The sequence below is a fragment of the Agelaius tricolor genome, unplaced genomic scaffold, assembly GCF_023055355.1.
Source record: "Agelaius tricolor isolate 1412-34295 unplaced genomic scaffold, bAgeTri1.0.p SCAF_7, whole genome shotgun sequence".
NCBI lineage: Eukaryota > Metazoa > Chordata > Aves > Passeriformes > Icteridae > Agelaius > Agelaius tricolor.
In genome coordinates, this window is record NW_027269267.1 from 24,475,597 (window position 1) to 24,497,997 (window position 22,401).

General features: G+C 36.9%; 1 protein-coding gene across 5 annotated transcripts in view; it reads left to right on the plus strand.

The window, feature by feature from the left end:
* Positions 1-22,401, plus strand: part of MYO16 (myosin XVI) — a 359,080-nt gene that overhangs the window by 285,424 nt on the left and 51,255 nt on the right. For all 5 annotated transcript variants that reach the window (XM_071430590.1, XM_071430592.1, XM_071430591.1 and 2 more), the window contains exons 28-29: positions 9,273-9,375; positions 21,691-21,787. In XM_071430590.1, coding sequence (XP_071286691.1) covers positions 9,273-9,375; positions 21,691-21,787 — 200 coding nt within the window. The remainder of the gene's footprint in view (positions 1-9,272; positions 9,376-21,690; positions 21,788-22,401) is intronic.

Sequence of the window (22,401 nt, forward strand, 5' to 3'; positions counted from 1 at the left end):
AACTGTTTCAGAAATTCTTGTGGTTTTCTTTATTTAAACTTCAAGATCTGTGAAGTTTTAAAATGTTTATTTAATTTCTAGATTAAAGTGCCACCCTTGGTACCTCTGCTTTCCACTAGCACTTGATATTTTTTATCCATCAGATTTAACAAAATGTTTATTAGATCACTAAATAACCCTTACAATCCTTACAAAAATCAATACATGTTTTACATCTGTGAATTTTAAATCTTGTGCTATTTCTAAACATGGAGAAATGTTGTCACAAGGTGCTGAAATACCTACCACAGCACTGGATTTCACTTAAAAGCATGGATTATAAAAATAGATAGAATTATATTTGTACACAAATAAGTATAATGAAAGTTCTCTCACAAACTGACTGAGTTCAATGTGCCTATAATGAGCAGCTAATAACTTTATTTCAGAACCTTAAGGTTTCAACAAAAATCTTTATTGAGTACTTCATAATTTGTTGACAGCACATAATGACAAAGATAATGGACACAGATTTATGTGTGGTAGTAAGAAATTCAGTTAAATGCTTGCCATAGAAATAAACCTTTTAAAATATTATCAACCACTAATATTCTCACTAATCTTTATATATTGAAACTCTTCTAAGGAAATGCTTGTTAGAATTTCTGACCTCTTAAATTAATACAACAGATATTTAAAGTAAATATTTTAAAGTAAGTATGTAACACATTAGTTTGTGCCACTGGCACTATGCAGGAACTTTGAATTATCAGATTAAGGTGCAAATTGTCACATAGGTTAATTTTACTTTTACTTTTTTAATTTTACAATTTTAAAATAACTCTTTGTTATTTATTGTTTAATTAAACACGTCTGTGCGGTTTCACTGTTTAGAAAAATATTAGTTGATCTTGAGTGCTGCTTTTTTATGGTCATGGGATTTGTATAGGTCATTGGACTTGTATAGATGCAGTCCAGCTGCCTCACACTCAAAAACAACTGTCACCCTCCTGCTGTTTCTTCTTTCTGTGGCTCTGCAGCTGTTAAATTCTTTCCACTCAACTCAGATATTCAGGGCACCCTTTTTCTCCTTATCCATATCTTGATATTCTTTACAACCATTTAATCTTCAGCAGGAGAACCTGGAATGACACTTCCTAAAGCTAGATATCCCAGTCAGGCTGAATAATAATAGGCAGTTTATCCTGGTGATATCTGAGAGCAAACACAAAATCCTATGCAAGCGTGCACGTAAAATCCTTTTATGCATCTTAATCACTGGCTCTTACTTTGCTTTCTTGTTTAGACCAATGTGGCATTAATTTAACATCATCTGTTTCAGCAGAATTACTCCAGGTGTATTGCACTCTTAATGAGAGCAGAATCTGGTCCACTCTTGGCACATGACCTTAGTATATCTTGAAAAATGATGCTTTTGTGCAGTTTGTCTAACCATCATACAATCCAGAGCCAGGAGAATCCCTGTTACCCAGACTGATAGTACTCACAGGGTTCAGAGGCACAAGGGAAGCTCCCTCAGTAGAGATGATCTCACAGAGAAGCTATTTTGCCATATGGTTTAAAAAGGTCCAAAAATCCTTCCCCATAATCCCAATAAACGTTGTCTAAGCTACTAGTGAGTATTGTGGGAGGGTTTCTATATGTTCCCATTCCTCTTTGGCTGAGTACTGGTTACACAGGAGAAAAAAAAACACCAAAAGGAATGAAGAAATATAGCATTATCTAGGTGGAACAGCAAATCTAATCCTATTTCTCTTTAATATCACAATTTCTATTTGAGTCTGGTTTTACTTTCTGCTTCTGCCACATATATCTTTCTCAGTATATTTCCCAATGAGCTGGGCAGTGCCTTCGTGGCAAACAGTGAAGTGGCAATGTCACCAGGAGACCAAGCAGGAAAGTTGTACAAGCCCACTTCAGTGTTTCAATTGAAATTTTGATTTTGATGCCCTATTATCATATGGCTGTGTCTGCAGAGAAAGAAAAGGAGCTTCAGTGGATGCCAGTCACACATCTTTGTGTTCAACAGAATCAAATTAGCAGGTTAACAAAGAAATTTAAATGTATTACATAGCCCATATATTCTGTGTACAGTGAAGCATTTTATGGCCCCATGTGCATGTTGGTGGGACGCCCAAGCATGGAGAGGTAGTTAGCTGTGGGAAAGACCTACCTAGCAAGAGCTAAAGGTAAACATTTGCTGAAGTAAAGTCAGATGAATATGTTGTAGATGTAATAGAGCTGTTTGTTTGCTCAATGCTAGCATGTTTCTGAGACAATGTGTGATTTTTGACAATTTCTAAAGTAAATATGTTTTACATTGCTGTGTCAAGATGAAATGGGAATGTCAGCTTTAAGTAAGATGGTGCAAAATTATTGCAAATCTTTAGCAAATCTTTAGCAGATGTTGCGAATTCATATGTTGTATTTGCATAGTTGAATCCACTAATCCCAGGAGCTGAACTATAATTTATATTCTACTCACTATTCTGCTGCCACATTGTCTGAGATGAGGAAGCCTCTGCTTAATTACAGGAAGTATATGAATAAATAATCCAGGACTAAGACACACATATCTTCATTATTTCTTTTCTTCAGAAATTGAAATTCAGATGTCTAGAAAAGATTAAGGGTTTCAAAGCCTAATGCAAAAAACCTCATAAAACTCAGGAAAAAATTCTTCCAATTCATTTCTTTATCATCTGTTATAAGTTAGTATCTTTATCTGAGAAACTTGTCTTACTTTTTTACTCAGTTTAAATTAAATCATCCCAAATGGCCACTTCTGCAAAGGTGCTTTGATTCAGTGGATTTCATAGTCATGGCCCTCCCTCAAAAATCTGTACTGAGCTCTACATTGGCCCAGTGGCTGACTCACATTTGAGCCACTGTAAAATTTTATTCTGGGGATTTTCTGAGTATTCTTCCAGCTTTATTTCTTAGTCCTAAATTTTACTCTTTTATCTCAATTACATGTCATTTAAGGTCACTCTTGAGTATATTTTCCTTTTTCTGCAGACACATTAAAGCATGCTGTATATTTCCCACTTACCCCTTGTAATAGGAAGTGAATTTTTAATTGTTGAAGTAAAAAAATCAGTATATTTTACCAGAAAAAAATCTAGAGGCATATATAGAAACCAGGTAAATCTATGATAATTGGTCAGTTTGTTGTAAGATCACTTTTAGCATTATTAATTTTCCAAAATTGCTGTACTTTTATTTTTTTCACTTAATTATTTTTGGTCTGCACATCTAGTCACTTAAGACTGTGTTTCTTGATATCAATTAAGATATTAAAAAAATAATATGGTAGGCAGGTGCTTTGAAGTTTTGGTTCATTGCCATATATACTTACTAATTCTTTCAGCTACATTGCTCTTCATGTTCACATTTATAATATTCTGAATTATTTCTGCAGGTCTCTTTGAAGCAGCCTTGGTGCAAAATTTTTCATAAAAAGTGAACCTTATAATCTTATACTGAATTTTTGAAGTTCTACAAAAGAAGCCCCAAATGCAGTTTGTCTGATGTAATCTGTTATTTCTACAAGCATTATTTTCTTCTTCACATCAAAGATTTATTCTCTAAAAAATTTTGTATATATGCTTTGATTCTTAATATTTATGCTGCATAATAAGATATTTATGTCGTATATATTGTGCAGAGATTGACAGAATCCCTTTTTTTCCCTTGGAAATTACAATAATCTATTTCCTCTTTTCTAATTATCTGGAATTTCCCATGTTCCTCATATTTCAAAAATAGTTAGGTTATTCCTTCAAGACAAAAAGAATATAACAGAGGGAAAAGGAATGAATGAATAAATGACTATTTATTCTTTATATAAAGGTAACATTAATCAAAATTTCATCCTATTCTTTGCTACTCACTGATTTTATAAGTTTTCTAATGAAAAATTTTCAGGCAATCTCTCTTCAGTAGATAGGCTCTTTGAATGTGTCAGCTTTTACTTGATAGACTTTTCAAATAAGACCTTACCTAACCCACTCTTCCCATCCTCCCCAAATCCAAACAAACAAAACTAAAAATCCTGAGTTATAAGCACACAGTGACAAGTTTGGCAAACAAAGTCCATTTCTTTCACATATTTCAGATATCAAAAATTAATGATTGTCAAAGAGAAAATGAATATAGAAAGGGGAAAAGAGACAATTTACTGAGACAGCACAACCTGAACCTTTATGATGTCAATTTTTGCATTTCTTCTAGCAGAAATATAGGACAAAATTTAATTTTGATTGCTGCCTTTTATTCACTACCTTTTGAATAGATCTTATTAAGTCATACCAGTTTACCTTGGCAAACAGACTGCATTGTAGTAAGCAAAAAAAGAGAAAATTGCGCTAATTTAACATAACAAATTATACTGACAAGTGTGTCACTCATTTTTCCTTACATAAGTTGTGTTTGGATATTTAAACTTAAAAGTACATAACTTATCACTCTTTACCCTTTTAAAGCAGTTACCTGCCAGCCATATGTGATTTTTATTTGTTAACCAGCAAGACAAAGACATGGAAAGAAGGATCTTCCTTCAGAAAAGATATGACTTGTGGCATTAGAAACTATCCTCTTAGTGAGGACATTGGATTGCAGTCAGTAGCTACCTCTAACTTTATTATTTTTGGTGTATCTTTCTTAATTAGGCAAGAGAGAGACCTGAGAATAAGAGCAGCCAAACAACCCACCAACAAAAGTAGTTCTGTGGCTTCAGTTCAAAGACATCTTTTATTAAGCTATTGATTTGGAGCTGCTTGTTTTTCTGCCCTTTGTACTTGCCGTGTTTTTTTCCTTTAGTGTCTTCTGTCACGTTGTGCTATTGAAATTGAGTCATGTGTATTCCAATGCTTAAAGATTTGCTGTGCATACAGAACTGGGAGTACAGCCCTACAGCCCATTTGTGCACACTCTGTGTAAATTGAATAGCGTGCTGAGCCTTAGAATATTGCTGTGGGTTACTGTGCCACAGCCTGAACTGCAGAATATTCTGTCTTGGGGAAAAACAGCCTGCTGGATCTTGTCAGCTGTGCACTTAGGGAGGTGAGAGAGAAAATGATTAGATAACATCCTTATCTGTGAAGACCCAAGAGAAACGAGTTTTCCTCATTCACAAGCTATTGGCAGCAGTTTCTACTCCAAACAAACAAAAAATTTCCCTGATAGAGCACATCATTCAGAAGCAAAGGAAGAGAGGTCAGAGCACATTTCTGCAACACCAGAGAATCCTGGCTAGTCTGTACATGCTCACAGTGTGAGCCTGTCTAGCCAGAATGTCTTTCTTCTGTTTATGCTTCTGAAAATGACAAGTTAGGACAAGGAGGGTGCTAAAGGAAAAAACTGGGGAAAATGGATCTTCTCTCACACTGATATCATGTGGATGGGTGCTGGGGAGACCCTCCTTCACCCTGATAGTAGTGTTCACTGTCTCAACTTGTAACTAGAAGACGTTTGGAATTTACTTCCTAATCAACAGTACATTAGTCTTGGCATAGCAGTGGAGTGGTGTTGATTCAAATTAATCCTTTAGACCTCCCTGTTTTGTATTTTATTTTGGATTCCTTAGTGAATGAGTTGTTCTGGCTAGCCATGAATTGCTGTTTTTTTTTTTTTTTTGCTTCCTGGCTATGAAGGAGATTCACTTTGTCTGATATTAGATGTCCAGGCTGGAGGCAAGAGCATGTTTACACTTAGTGGAAAGACATGATGGTCTTACAGTGCACAGTTCATCTGATATATTGTAAACATCACCATTACAGTTGGGAATATGACACCAGAATAGTCTGTTCTACTGAATCTTAAGACAGTCTAGGCAAGTGACTTGTCAATCCCAGTTTAGCTGAAATATATTTCACCTTTTTTAGCAAGGTAGCACTGAGTATGCTTTCTGGGTTCCTTAGGATCCTCTCTGTACATTCTGCATTATCTAATGGGGTTAAAATGTGTGACCTGTCAGGTAGGAAGAAGCCTGGTACTTGATTAAGTGTGTTCATTAACTTCAGAGTAAACTAAGGCTAAAGTGCTAGGCGAAGAATTCTCTGTAAGGGAAGGTTTCAAAGACTCCAGTTTGCATTTCCTCAGAAGCAAGCCCCATTGTTGCAAGTAATTCAAGTTTATTTATACAAGTCTGCACTGTAATCTCAGTATTCTTATTATTAATTTCTGTGATAGAATAAATTCTGAAAAAAAAGTTATTTTGCTCATCTTGAGAATGATTAAATTTAGGATGATATTAAATTATTGTGTCTACATGGAAACACAAGGTCAATCCACAATAAAAAGTATCTGATACCCAAAAAATATTTTGCATTTTGATAATAATGTCACACTTGTAAATTTTTATTTCTTTCTTTATATTTTAGCTCATTGTCAATTTAAAGAAAAAGGTTTTAGTTTTTTCACTCATTTAAAACTAAGTACGGAAGAAATTATGTAAGTTTATGGTTAAACCATCCCTTCTGTCCAGAACAAACGTGGGCTCCCACCAGCAGGTGTAGTCCTCTTATTCCATCCATTCAGGAACTTCCATTAATTCCCTGGCATTGACATGGGTATATGCACAACTGGACTGAGAGCCAAATTGGGGCACCATTGTGGCTGAAAAATAGCTGCAAATTTTGTGTTGCTTTTATCTTTATACAAGGTGAAAATGGTTGATAACCAATCATAACACAGGACATAAAGGTACTTTCTCATTTTGGGTGCTTAGCCAGTAGATTTCAACCAATGACAGGACAAATAAGGAAGGTCTCAGACCCTCTGCTGGCTATTCTGCAGGATGAGTAGCTCAGTCAGACAAGTAGGCATAAAGGTGAGCTTCCTCTCAGGCACCCAAATGAAAGCATCTGGTCTGGACAGCTCTGAGTCCAGAGTGGAGAAAGGCACCTCCAGAGGGCAATGTCTTCTCATTTTTTCAAAAGCATCTAGAATGCATAGAACAAGTCACCCTGTGGAAAATACCTGTCTTCACAGACTGCTTTGAGAACAAGGTGACTAACTCAGGCCAGGAGCACAGCTCTTCAGTGTCTAACATAGGGAAAGTAGATCATCTTCCAAATGTCCTATTGTATTCACAGAGGAAGTTTATGTTAGAGTTAAATTTCCATAGCTTCCTCTTTCTCTACTACCATAACCCATCCTCCTTTTCTTAGAGCTTGTTTAACAGATAGAAGAGGACTGTGAACTGTGATTAGACTTCCAGGATAACGTGGTGAGATTTCAGAGACTTTAAAAGCTGGAGGAAAATGGTGGATCATTTTTGTCTGCCATTCTGTATAATATAGATTGTAAGGAATATTTAGCTATCCTTGAATTCTTTCATTTGCATGTCTTTAAAGAAAACTTGAGCCAAACATAGAACTTCAACCTTTTAAATTTTAATTTGTCTTTTTTTTCAAGAGAGAAATATGTTTCTTTGGGTTTCTGCTGTAATGGAGTTTCAGGCTGACCACTTTTGCAGTTACTTCTTCATGCATTGTGAGTCAATGCTTAGTCATGAATCTTCACTTCAGTCAGCAGTTGCTAAGCTTTCCAGCAGTTGTTTCTCTAACACCTCTGATTTTCCATGACTTCTAAGAAAAAAACTGTTGATACAAGTAAGGAAACAAGGTGACCCCAGCCTTAATAGAAACCTGTAAAATGAATGACCTTGTAATAGAAACCTGCAAAATAAATGTCCATGCAGCTACTGGAATATTGGGAAGGTGCTATCCCCAGTTTTCTAATGCTAATCTGGAGTGTGAGACTAAATACAAGGATCTGTGGTGAAGGTTTGGGCCCTTCTTACCATCATTCCTCCAAACAGTTCCTGGGCACAACTTGGGAACTAGGACAGGCTGGCGACCAGTCAAAGAAGGCAGCTTAGACATGGTTACACTCTGGGTTACACTCTGTTGGAAGGGGACAGAATTTAATAGAACAGAACAGATTCCATAATATTAAATGCATAAATAAATCATCAGGCTTGGGTTTTGCCAGATGGTTTCTGTGCCAGAGAAGCAGTCCCTCTCACTTTGCATTTACTAACATGGACTTAGCCATGGGGTCCTCAGCAGGACTGCTACCAGACAAGAGAATATTTCCAGACTGCAGGAGCTGAGGTACCCAAGGGTCTGTGCAGCTACAGGAAACTAGAAGTCTAGATGAAATTTGGTCCTATGGCTGTTTACCTGCAGATGTTGTTCCAGACTTGCCACAGCTTTGGGTACAATTGAGATCCCTGGACTCATTCCAGCACTGCAGCCTTGCCTACCATGTTGTGTGAAAGACAACAAGACAGCACAGTTTTGGGTTGAAGGAGAGATGTAGGTGAATTCAGCTGTTGAATAAATAAATAAATAAATAAATAAATAAAATGTCAGGAAATGTAATTAGCTCACAAACTTCAAAACTTATCAATTTCACTGGGAGTTTAATCAAAAGTGACATGTTTGCAAAGTGTATATCCTTTTCAAAGCCTGGCTTTTTGTAATGAAAAAGCATTCTGACTCATTACATGCAGTCAGATCTAGACAGAGGCGTACCTCCAAAAAAGTATAGTAATATTTTGTAGCATTGAGATGTATAAAATTCCATTTCTTTAGCAATAAGTTACATAAATTTAATAATTCCACAGTTAAATTTTGAATTTTATACTTTATTGGACTTTGTATTACTTAAGTTTCCTTCCTTGATATTTCTATCTGGTACATCAAAGAGCCCTTTAATATCCAGCATTTTCTGTCTTTGAAGGTACTCAATGCTATAATCAAGTCTCCTCTTGAACTTCTTTCCAGCAGTGTAAAAAGATCCAGTTCCTGGAAGTGTATTTGCTTCATGACTTTCTGTTCAAAATGAAAATTTATCTCAGATTGATGAAAATCATTTTTGTCAATGTCACTTTCTTATGAATTACCCCTTAAGAGGCATAAGTTGTATGACACATACTGAAAACATATTTTCCTCCTTTCAATGACCCAGTTCAGTTGCAGGGGAAGCTTTTCATTCCTTTGGCATTGATTTTCAGTGAGACATCCAAAGAACAGACAGGAAGCAGATTTGGGTTTTAGGCATCACTTGTTATTAACCAAGGTCATGTCTAACAATATACAAGATTTTGAGTGATTTGCCTTCTTGTTTTCTTCACCCTGATCAGAATCCCAAGCTTCCAGTTTGGATATCAAAGATTTGAGAGTCAAAGGAAAACTGACAATTTCTACAAAGACATCAACCAGGCCAACATTAGAGTAACTCTACTTCTGCTGATTTTTTAGGTATAAAGATTTGGCTGATACAGCAGCAGGAGAGAAGAAGAAGTTGAGTGCCAAGGAGAGATGTCGTCTTGTTCTTCAGCAGTGTAAATTACAAGGCTGGCAGGTTTGTGATATACAAAGCAATTAAAATATCATTCTTTAAACAAGCTAGCTGAGTCATTTCCATTGGTGGCAAGCCACCACATCCTTTGCAGTGATGTATTTTTTGCCATTTAATATATGCTTGGGTAAATTATCAAACTGATTTTCAGAGTTTTATGAGTAGCTGTGATCATTGTGTCAAAAAAAATCAGTGTATTCTTGTGGGAAGAAAAAGATTCAATTAACCATGCACACTATGTAAATTTTTTTCAAGATTTTTGAAGGTATTTGATATATGCATTTTAGTGGTTGAATGGTTCCTGAATAACCTTAGGTATTTTATTTCTTTAAAATCCTATGCTAAATGCTCTACTGTCTTAGCAGGGCAGACTGAAAACAGCTAATTAGGATTTCCCAGATGGTCAGTGCATTTGTAGGTGCCATCATGCTGATCCACAGATCCACCAGAGAACCTGAGGTTGCCATACCTCAAGTAAATTTTAAAAAAAAAGTACCAAGCACTAAACAGGAAACTATCAACTCCCTATCCTTTCTCCTTATTCTATTTATATCATATAATACTCAACAGTATGAAGACTGCAAGGTGGATGTCTGCATTTGTCCAGAGTACTCAGTCATATGCTTTGGATAGCTTTGTAATTGAGTAGGACTGATTTCTTTAATATGTGCATTAAAAAAAAAAACAACATGTTTCTTTGCATAGTATAGAAGCTATTGAATAGAAATGAGCTTTCTCTGGCTTCACATACAGAGCATTCCTGCAGGCAGTGTGAGCTTCAGATTCAGGCCTTTTTCCAGCCTAGCAGGACTGAAATATGTTACACAAGAGAGCATCCAGACCAATTTCAGGGATAGCCATGAAGTTAAGGGATTGGACAGTGATTAGGGCACTCCTATTAGGCCTCTTCAGTTTAAAGGATGAGGTTTTCTAATAAATGTATGACCTCTGAGTACTAATATGCCCAGAAAAGTTTCTGCAAGCTGTTTATAAAGGCCAAGGACTAAGTCAGAATGTGTGCTATGGATATTTCTCAGTGGCCCAGATTCCTTAGTATCAACAGGAACAAAAATAGGCCCCCCACTAGGCTGGGAGCGTACATGCATGATCACCTGCACTCAGACATATAAGAAATTTTTTCTTTATTTAAAATACTGTTTAAAGCCTCAGTTTAGTCACCAAGAAAAGAAGAGGGCACATATAGTCCCCCTGTCCCTGAGTAGAAAAGACCAAAAAGACTGAAAAAGATAACAATATTAAACTAGACTTGCTTTTCCTACCCAGGTTTTGTAAGTTTGCTCTGATATATGTTCTGCATCATTGCCACAAGGTTTCCTATTAAAAAAACCCCATTCATTAACAACTAGAAACTGTACCTTCACTTACAAGTACCTGGAGATGTGAGAGAACCCCTAATGTTTAGAACTTATGTGGGGTTACAAGCTTGACATTGGACAAAAGCTGTGCAACAATAATTGCACAGTGTGCTCCAGTCAAGAAACACAGAGCAGGATGCCTATCAAGTTTATTTCCCTGGAGAAGAGCAATTGTTACAGCACAGGAAAAAAAGAAGTTGGTCATCAGTGAAAGCCTAGAGCTCAAGATTAGTGATTCTGTAGTGATTGGCATTTGTTAACAGGACTGAAACCTAGGAAGACAAAAATTTTAAAAGGAAATCGCAAAACAGAAACCTTAGAAACCTTCCATCATGCAGAGGACTGAAGCTTATGATCTCAAACAGACTTTAGAAGTTCTGAATCCAGAACTCCAGAATCTCATTAACTCCAGGAGAAGTCAGGTGTGCAAAACTACAGCAGTGCATAATGCATTATCACTCAGACCAGAAAGGCACAAAACTCTTCAGAGACACTGATAAGCTAAATGGAATAGGAGAGTTTGGGGGTGAGAGTTATACCATTGTCACTCAGTGACTAAGAAGCACATGGCAACAGACTAAGCTGCAAGGAACGAGGTTTGAAAAAATGAGTGACCTTCTCCATACACAGTTTTCAAGGCACAGAGAGGTATAAAAACAAATGGAAAGATGAAAAGTGTAGAAGAAAGTTTAAAAAGAAAATTCATTCCAAGTCAAATTTCTTAGATGTCCAGTGAATAACAGCTTGGTACCAACCTATTTTGTATAGGTGATACAAAATCACATACCCAACTATCAGCAGTAGTGACTAATGTCTGTGTCACATAATCTCTCTCTCAATTATCTTTTTGATTCATTTGACTAATTATGAAAGTTGAACTTTAAATAACAATCTAAATGAAGAAGCTTACACAATCTGCATTTGTCATGGGTACTCTATGCTTTTACAGTAGAGGACACTGAAAAAAGGAAAATATTTAAAAGGTAGAAAGAGGGAGGAGGAAAGGAAAGAAAAAAAGGAATTAGGAAGCAAGGATGATGTCAGGCAGCAAAGTCAGAAGAAAAGAGTCATCTGTAGTGCATTACTAAAAATCATCCAAAAAGCAGGGGGTTACACATATAGTTTATTCAGCCACTGTTGCCAGCAGTAACTACTTCAAATGAGTCACTGCTGGAACTGAAAATCTATTTGTTGCAAGAGTTCATGAATAAATCAAAAATTGTATTCCCCAAAATGTTACATGCTCTTCCCTGAAGAGCTGTTGCAAATTCAGGTAAAAAAAAATGAACAAAAAAGACAACTAAAATACCCTCATCAAGGATGACGATATTTAGGAGAAAGCAACACAGATCTGAAGTCAAACTCCACCTCATATGTCATTGTCAGTAGAAGAAGTTGCCAATAGGCTCAAAAGCAGAGGGGGAAAAATAAAGATCTGGACTTTTTAGCTGAGCGAATCTGGATGATACTTTAAGCTTTCTTCTGATAATGTACCTCACCATCCCATTTTGAGAAAGGTGATATTAACCTGGGGGAGGGAAAAGTGTTCTAAATTAAAATCCCTGAAAATGAGTAAAGAACATGGTATCTTTTTATTTATTTACTGCCTCACAATTTCTCTGTTCCTTCTTACATAAGCTGTGTTTGAAGAGCATTTTATTAAAACAAAGCAACAAAGCTCAGACCCTACTCACAGAACATGTTCTTTGTTCTCTCATAAATACTGCAGTCTGTTTTCAAGTAGACAAAAAGTGCAGAAGATCCAATGCTAGGGTCCAATTTTGGTTTATTTTCTACTGTTTAACAGAGCATAAGAGCAAACACTATTAGATGGCCAATGTCTTGTGCTTGCTTCACCAGCTTATGTGTTAGAAGCAAGTATTTATTATCATAGAATAATTAGGGCTGGAAAGGATCTCCAGGATCACTGAGTTCAACCTTTGGCTGAACACCACCGCCATAGCACTAAGTGGCATATGAAACTGTTCCTTGAACACTGCCAGGGATGGTGACCTCAACATCTCCCTAAGCAACCTGTTCCAGTACTTCATTACCCTTGAAAAACTTCTTCCTAATATGTAATCTGAACCTCATCTAGCACAGCTTGAGTCCATTTCCTCTTGTCCTGTCACAAGCCGTCTGGGGGAGAGGCAGACCCCTACCTTGCTACAACCTCCTTTCATTGTAGCTGTAGAGTGATAAGGTCCTCCCTGAGCCTCTTTTTTTCCAGGCTAAACAATGAAAGCTCTCTCAGCTGCTCATTTAGATCCTTCACCAGCTCCACTGCCCCTCTCTGGGATGGGCATGCTCCAGAACCTCAATTTCTCTGTTGGAGTCAGGGTGCCAGAACTGGACACAGAATTCGAGGTGTGGCTTCACCAGTGCTGAGTACAGGGGGACAATCACTTCCCCGGCCTTGCTGGCCACACTATTGCTCATGCAGGCCAGGCTGCCATTGGTCTTCCTGGGCACTGCTTGCTCATGTTCAGCCAGTTGTCAACCAGCATCCCCAGGCCCTTTTCTGCTGGGCTGCTTTCCAGCCATTCTGACCCAAGCCTGAAAGGCTGTCTGGGGTTGTTGTGGGCAAAGTGTGCCTGACACTTGGCTTTATTGAATGTCATACCATTGGTCTTGGCCTATTGATCCAGCCTGCCCAGATCCCTCTGCAGAGCCTCCTGGCCTCCTCAACACTCCAACCCACCTTGGTGTTGTCTGCAAACTTACTGGGGGTAGCTCAATCCAAACCATTGATAAAGATGTTAAACAGGACTGGTCTCAATACTGAGCCCTGGGGAACCCCACTATCGACTGGCCAACAACTGGATGTGCAACCAGCCACATTCACCACCACACTTTGGACCCAGCCATCCAACCAGTTTTTAACCCAACAAAAAGTGCACCTGTCCAAGCCATGACCTGACAGCTTTTCCAGGAGAATGTTGTGGGAGACAGTATCAAAGGTTTTACTGAAGTCCAGGTAGACAAACAGCATTTCCCTTGTCCACTAGACAGGTCACCTGGTCATGAAAGGAGATCAAGTTGGTCAGGCAGGACCTGCCTTTTCTAAATCCTTGCTGGCTGCTGATCCCCTGATCATCCTGTAAGTGCTGCATGGTGGCACTCAAGATGATCAGTTCTATTATCTTCCCTGGCACTGAGGTCAGGCTGACAGGCCTGTAGTTTCCCAAATCATCCTTCAAGCCCTTCTTGCAGATGGGCATCACATTGGCCAAGCTCCCATTGTCTGGACCTCTCTGTTTAGCCAGGACTAAAGGATGATAAATGATGGAGAACACCTTAGCAAACTCTTCCACCAGCTCCTTCAGTACCCCAAGATGGACCCCATCCAGTGCCCTCTGAGAGTCTGAGTGGGACAATAGATCACTAACTATTTTTCTTGGGTTACAAGCAGTCTGTTCTGTTCCCTGGCTCTGTCTACCAGCTCAGGAGGCTGGTTGCCTTGAAAATACTTTGTTTTTCTACTGAAGACTGAGGCAAGGAGGGCATTAAATGCCTCTGTCTTTTCCTCTTTGCATCCAGAAAAGGCTGGAGATTTTCCTTGGTCCTGTTTTTGGGCGGTTTTTTTGAATGTATTTATAGAAACTATTTTTATTATCTTTCCCAGTGTGGCCATATTGAGTTCCAGCTGAGCTTTTGCCTTTCTACATGACCTACTGACATCCTTGTACTCTTCCTAAGTTGCCCGGCCCTTCTTCCAAAGGTTGTAAACTCTCTTTTTTTCCCTGAGTTCCAGTGAAAGCTCCCTAATCAGCCAGGCTGGTCTTCCCTGCTGACTTGTCTTTTGTCACGTAGGGACGGAAGTGTTGATAGCTTTATGAAATGTTGCTGTTCCTTGGGTAAACTGAGATAACTAAACTAGGACAATAAAATAGTGGTTTCATTGAAGCTGACATACCATGCAGTTTCAGTCATGCACTTAACTTAAGTACTGGAATTATGAAAGTGCAGAGCTACTAATGAAAGGCAATTTTTGCATCTTGACTCTGTGTGCAGTCTTGATAAGGTATTCTTTCAGCTTAAATATATACTTGATCACTACAAGCTTAGCTACTTGCTGTGACTTTTAAGCACATCTGATGTAAGAGAAAATTAGATTGCTAAATCAAAACAAACCATTTCTACTCCAGGCAGAAAGAAAATAATAGACTTGTTTAACCCCTGGAGAAGTCAGTGAGGTGATATTTAGTAACTTTAGAGTTAAATTGAGCAGAAGTACTGGCTGGTCCATGTAAAGCAGAAGAATCTCCTGTCCCCCAGAATATGTTAAGGTCTTTATATTAGGAAATCCCCATTTTCAGTGCTGTGTTCATTTATTGTAATACAGTGATGCATTAGCTAAGCAAAACCTACCATCCCAATGGCATGACTTAATTTGCAAACATTATCATGCTTTGGGAAAAGTATGGGCACAAACAGTCCTTGGCTCTTTTAACTGACATAAGGAAACTTTCATTTGTTTGGATTATCATTCCTCACACTGCTAAGCTTGCAAATATAAATTCAATAAAAAAGAGTTAGCTGTTAGCTCATAGCTTACTGAGCTTTCTCATCAAAACGTGTAGCTCTACATTTTGTTTATCTAAGATCAGTAGTCTGCAATTAACCCTTCACTTCTGAGTTACTTCAGATGGAGCTTGCTGAAATGCAAACCCTACCAGAAGAAAAAGAAAACATCCATTTAATTTGCTTTTACTATAAAGTGCATCTGTTAAATACAAGCACTGCAAAGGTCAGACTTCACTGAAACTGAATATTTTAGCCTTTGACTACTAGAAATTCTTATCTGGTTAAAAGATAGCAATCCTTAAAAACTTCTAATAAAAGCTTTGTCTTAGTTCATGTTTCCAACATTTAGCCTGCTTCCACCAACCCACAATGATTCCTTCTTATAAGTAGCTTTGAGATCACTGATTTTTCAAAGACTAAGTCTTAAGTTTCAAATGGCATGATCCAAAGACTCCCCAGGTATGAAATAAGCAGTACAGGAGAGCCGATTGGAATGTTTTAATGAAGCTCCAAATGAGGTAACTGCTTGAGATAGATGCTGTGGTAGTGCCAGTTCACACTTTGACAACTACAAGTATTGCTGAAGCTGTTTCAGGAGCCAGCAGTGTCTGTGGAGAAATCATTTTTGCCAGTGAGGAGCTGTATTATCAAACTTGCAGTCATGAGTGTTAAAACAGGGAATAAGTCCTCAATGTAGAGAAATCCCAGAAGTCCATTTAGAGATTTTAAATTCTTCTAACACTTCTAAAACTGTAAAGGGAAAACAAAGTCTGATCCACAGTTCTTACCAGTCAGAGAAAAAAATCATATTTTATTACTGTTTTATGGGTGTTTCATTTATTGGATTTGATAGAGCTGTCCTTAAGTATTTTTAAATTTCAATGTACCAGTATATAATGTTATCCTTTTTGGGAAAAAATATATATTTATGATTAAATAGCAGAATGTAGAACATAAGTGGCATATGATTAAATCAGAGGAATGAGCAGAAGTGTATGAAATCGTACATATGTAAATTTCATGCTTAGTTTTAAATTATTTTTTAAACAGAATTATTTATTTTGGCTTAAAATTAAAGTGGTCATGCTACACTAATTGCTTTGTACCCGATATGCTGAAGCACTGGAGTACTTTGTAACCAATCTAATATATAAGAGATTCTTAACTTTTTTATTTCCCTCAAGTAGGAAAAATTTAGGCTTCATAAATTGTATGACAGTTCATTCATTTGTTATTTAGTAATTTTAACTCAAGTCAATTTTGTGTTTGTTTTGAATATCTTACTTTAAAAGTCAATTTTCTTTTAGGCAATTAAAACACCAAAATTCTGGGAGTGGAGGGAGGAGGGGGGAAGGTGTGGGGTCTTACTAACAGAAATTATTAAAACACAAGCATCTCACACTTTGGATTATATCAGTAAAGTGATATTATCCCATTATATTTTTGTTTCATCTTGTCACACCATTATATATTGGAAATAATTTGCTGGTTGCAGAAACCACCAGAGAGTGACTTTCTACCTCACCAATATTACCAAAAGACTGGCCTGGGCCAGACACTGCCCACAAATTTACTCAGTGATTTTGTGCCACACTGGATAAACCCATGATTCCCTTCAGCCAGAGAATAGGACAGATGGTTGACTTTGACCTCAAAATGCTCACAAGCTCTCACTCTTTTAACACAAACCTCCATTTTTAGTTCATATTTCTATGATTTTTTTTTTTTCCCTGTAGAATATATTCCTCCCTCTGTTTATCTATCTTTCAGGTCTTTTTTAGGATTACTAGTCTTGCTAACTCAATTTTCTTTATGTTATCTTTTGCATCTCAGATCTGGATTCCATGCCTTCCTCTTCCTCTCTCCCCTTGTACCTCTACTTTTTGACACTTTTCTAGGTACTTTGCTTCATATTTGGTCCCACTCTTCATCCCTTATTTGTCTGTGATTCATTTTCCAGTCTCCTGCCTTAGGGTTTGGTTTCTGTGCCACCATTCTCCCTGTCACCTGTAGCCTGTATTTCTCATTCATGCCAAGGGACCCTTTCCTATTGATTCTTCTGAGTTGGGAATGAGTGATTTGGCTCAGGTTAGGAGTGAGATCATAGAGCAGGCCTGGGGAGGAGGTGTGGAGGAGGATATACCACCACATTTTGGTGCTGTGTCTGTTTCTAGAATTCTGAAAACTAGAATGGTAGGTCTGGTAAACACCAAGATCCCATGGGATAAAACTGGTGTAGGGTTTCCCCTACTGAGTGTTTCTTACATGCATCTTACATTTCCTAATCACTTTTCCTTTTCTGTAAGGCAGTTCTTCTTTGTCTCGCAGGTATGAAGAGCTGTGAGGTTTGTACAGCTTAGGGAAAAGGAGTGACCATTATTCTGCCCTCTCCCAGAGACCTGAATGACAGTTTTTCTCCCTAAACTCCAGCTACTGACAAGAATGTATATAAATGCTTGATGTCACTTGCTTGAATACCAGACTACTCACATACTTTATATTAAGGCCATAAATAAAGTATGCTAAAATGTAGGTTTATTCAGTATGTACCACAGTGCATTGTTACTAGTTTATGAAGAGGGACTATTAAAATGTACGAAACAGAGAGAGTAAACCTTTAAAATAAAATTTCAGTCCTTAAGAATCAGTGCTCTGTGTGTGTCATAATAATATCTTTGTAGACATGTACACTGCAAGAAGACACATATTTCAATAGTATTAAGGCTTTTTTCTAAATTTCATTAATGCTCTGTGAAAATGTGTGTCATTGTGTAAAATATCATTAGACTATAGTTCTCTGTCTTTTGTAGGTAGCTATTTTGAAAGTACTGCCAGAAACACACAGCACTCCCACAAATTGCCTTTTTTAAACTAAAGAACAGCTTTACAGATTCCCTTGACACCTATTAAGTATGAGCTAATACTGCCTCCATGCCACCTACACACGATCTCAGCATCCATTCCATAGTTTTAAATGTCTGTACTTCTACATCCTACACCTTTTCTATAAGATTAAAAAATAAGAAAAAAATATTTTTTTAAATAAATAAAAATAAGAAGAAATAGAAAGAAGAGCTCCCTCCCAAAAAAACCCAGCTGGCCCATAGCAGCAATTGAAGCTTTGGTAGTCATCAACAACAATTTTACGTAGTCTTTAAAAAATGTATCATTTTGAAAAACAAGATTTTAAACACTAATGCTTTCCTAATTAAAATAACTATGACTGTAATTCACAGATGGTTTACTTTTACAGGAGTCTGAATGACATTAAAATTTCAGTCTCAGATGAGAGCACTTTGTAGTCCAGAAAAAATAATGAAAAGTGAGTGTTTTAGTGAAAGAACATTTGAACCATTTTTCCCCTAGGCAAGCAGGAAACATTTTGTGATTAAAGAAGAGACCAGAATGAAGACAGGTGGCAACCTCAAAAACTGTTTTGATATGTGATGTGAAATTCCAGCATTTTTCAGCATTATTGCTTTCACTGAACACCAGAACTATAAAGAGGGCAGTGAGACTATCTTGTTCTCTTGGTCAGCCTTAGAGGCTCTCAGATTTAATTCAAAGACTAAGCAACAGAGATTTCTATCTGTACTAACATAATCAAACGTGTAATAGTAGTTTCTGCTATACATGCTTCTGTCTAGAGCTCTGCTCTCTGTAGACCTGTCATATGATGTAAAAATCTATAAATAGCTTTTATCTGAATGTAAAAATGGATTTGCATTGACATTCTGTATTTCTCCATTCACTTAAAAATTGTAGCAGGCTCCTATTAATGAAGTTCATAGCATAAGTGATGCCACAATAACTCCATCTATATTGTTCCTAGGCTGTAGGATGAAAGGAAAGAGCAATAAGGCTTTGCATGTCCCCTGGATAGCTTTGTGACTGCAGCATCAGACACTTGTAGATAAACCAACATAAGCTTCAGCAATTATCTTGACTGTGATTTTGTGACTGCATACTGCACAGTAAATTGCAACTCATTTAGTTAAGTTACACTTTTGAAATATAGCCTAAATGTGACCAACCAGTGTGTCAACAATGAAACTAATTGAGAATGGGGTTGGTAATTTTGCCATGGGCACTACTAGAGCTTTTTAAAGCTTAATAAGCTCTTAATAAGAGCTTTTTAAGGTTTTAAAGAGTAAGTTTTCATCCCCTTTTCTACTGTCAGAGTATCAGTATTGCTCTAGTAAGGGGAGAAGCTAGAACTCTGAGTAATTAAGGACAAAGGACAGAAATAAGGAAAAATTGGATGGTTTGGCATCGGCCTGAGACAGGACAAAAAAAACCATGTGTGATGTAGAGGCTTTGTGGAAAGGTGGAGTATAAAGAGAAAATTCAATCAGAGTAGAGGAATATAATTTTATTAAGTATTTGTTCTCAGGCTTTGTCTGAGAGCTGCTCAGATGGAATGGTAATTATAATAACTACACAATAATTTAATTACAGTTAACTATATGAATAATAATTCAGTTATTTTTTGCAAAGAATTCTGCATTCAAGGGAATGTAAGCAAGACTATGAAGGTATTAGTAGCCAAAACTAGTGAGAATGCAGGTTCAGAATGTGGTTTGACAAGATGGATTGGAAAAAAACTGTTCAATGAGCAAAGGGTTAAGATAACCAGGTGAATAAAGAATTTTGAAAGCTGAGGAAGAAAAGTAAAAAAATTTTATTGGAAGTCACCAGTCAGGAAAATGAAGATGAGAATGTGGCCCTAAGAGCAGTGTGTGAGTGCACAATTGGATCTCAGGGAGGTTGCCTCAGATTAACCACCACACAAAGAGAGCCTCTTCCCTATTTCTGACTTTCTATAATGGCGAGACAAGTAACATGTCATTTTTGTCACCTACTTCCACACACTTTGTGATAATTCAAAAGGGACTATTTTATAGGGAAAAGAGAGACTAATGAAAAAAAAAATTAGGAAGCATTCTAGTTTTGCCATTTGAGTGCATCTGATTTTAATTAAAAGACTAACAACTGCACCGTCATTGTTAGCTCAAACTTCAGGATTACAGACTTTTTAAAACTTTTGATTCAAATGAGTTGTTCTCTACAGTAGAGAGAAGTGAAGCCAAGGGACAAAACTTTGCCACAATAATTTCTGATTTAGTTAATGGAGTTGAGCCGTGAAATATATATCCTGGCTTTCTGTCATCAAACCCTACAAGGATGCACATCTAACAGTGTTTGGATTAAAAACAATTTGGAAGGGTGTGCAATTAACCCTCCAGATACCTATCTCCCAGATCTAAAGTAAAAAACACCAGTGGAACAGGATGGTTCAGTAAGAGGAGAGTGAGCTTGTAAGCTGGAGACAAACAAGAGTTGGAATGAATTTCTGCAATTTTAGCCAGACTTGTATGAATTAATCAGTATGCCTATTAGCCATAAAAAAAATTAATAGTTAGGCAACAGCTAGAATCTTTGAGGGTAGCACAGTTTTCTGGCACTGCTCCTTTTATTTTTATGAAGTCAAGAAAATTACTTCTGCAAAATTCCTGAGAAAAATGATTGGTTTATTGATTGGGGTTTTTTTCCAGTTACTTGCCGGTTTTAGAGTTGCTAGGTTGTGTGTGGTTTTTAAAGTCTATTAGAAAGGAATGCTTTTGAAGATGATACAAAGAATTTTATAGGACTGTTCCGGCTTGTTCAGAAGGTATCAAAAAAAAGGTGTTTTCTTTTGGTCTAACTAGATAAACTTGCCTCTAGAGGAGTGAGAGCATCTAATGACTGTTACTTCAAGAGCTAGATGATTAAACCAAGATACTACACAACGCCAGAATCAATACTTAGGAGATTATTTTTCACAAATCAGTCCCTCTGTCTCTTATTTTGATCCTGAAAGTAGACCCAAAGCACAGCTTCAGTAAGCAAGGCTGAGAACTAAGATTCATAACTTTACTGGATATTAGGAGTCATTGTCACTAATGACAGTGAGTTTCTCCCATCCTCCAACTTCAGTTAAATTCTTCCTGTTCCACATATGGCAGCTATCTCACCATTTTCTGTTCTACGTGGGTTTGTCTTGTCACCTTTCCCCATGCACACAGCCTTCTGCTTTATAAGACCTAAACCTTATTTTCTATTATGTTGTCTAACACATTAAATTCAGAGTGCTTTTTTCCCCAACTTGTATTTAACTTGAAGATTGTACTATTTGTTCTGGATATTTTTGGAGCTGAAGTGGAACTATCTGTCTGACAGCTTGTTCATCCTTTACAAATACATCTTTTATTCAACCAAGTGATAACTGCATTTCTGTTACAGAATTGGCATTGTACTGTTCCTAAATTGCAGATATTATTTCAACCCTTTGCTGGATTGTTAACGTACAATCTCTATTTACCTGTCATTGTTTTGGCCTTATTTGTTGATGATTTCTCTGCTGTTTGTATTCTAGATAGGAGTTCGAAAAGTGTTTCTAAAGTACTGGCAAGCTGACCATCTCAATGATTTGTGCCTTCAGCTTCAGAAGAAAATTATAACCTGCCAAAAAGGTAACAATTACAGAACAAGTATTCCTGAGCTGTTGCTTTGTACATGGAGCAGAACATTGCATAACAAAGAGATTTTCTCCATCTTGAATAGTTGCTGTATTTTATACATTTCCCTACAGATATACACAGATTTTTGAGATAATAGCATTGCACTTTCTGTTGGTCCAACATAATTTTATGACAGTCTTGAATGTAATTAAAAATTAGAGTATCTTGAATATTTTCTTTTTAGAGTAAGTTCAGTGATTTTTCAAGGCATTAATATCACCTTTACTTTCTTTTTCATATAACATATGGTAACAGTGGTACAAAATTGGAATAGTTTCAAATATATCAACACTAAAAAAAAGCTAATAAGTGAGTGTGTTTAGTTGTCCTTATTTTTCCCTTTTCTTACTACTTTCTTATTTGACTGCTAGTTTTTTATGTTTTTATATTTTATTTATATTTTTCCCCATTTTACACCTGCATTTTTCCTAAGGTCACTTCACTTTTTGACACATTTTTAAAAGGAGATATTATCCACTGCTTCCTGATTTCCTGTTACTTATGCTCCATCTTCTATCAATCTCAAATAACTGCTGAAAATATGAATATTGCTTTGTTTGAAGAAG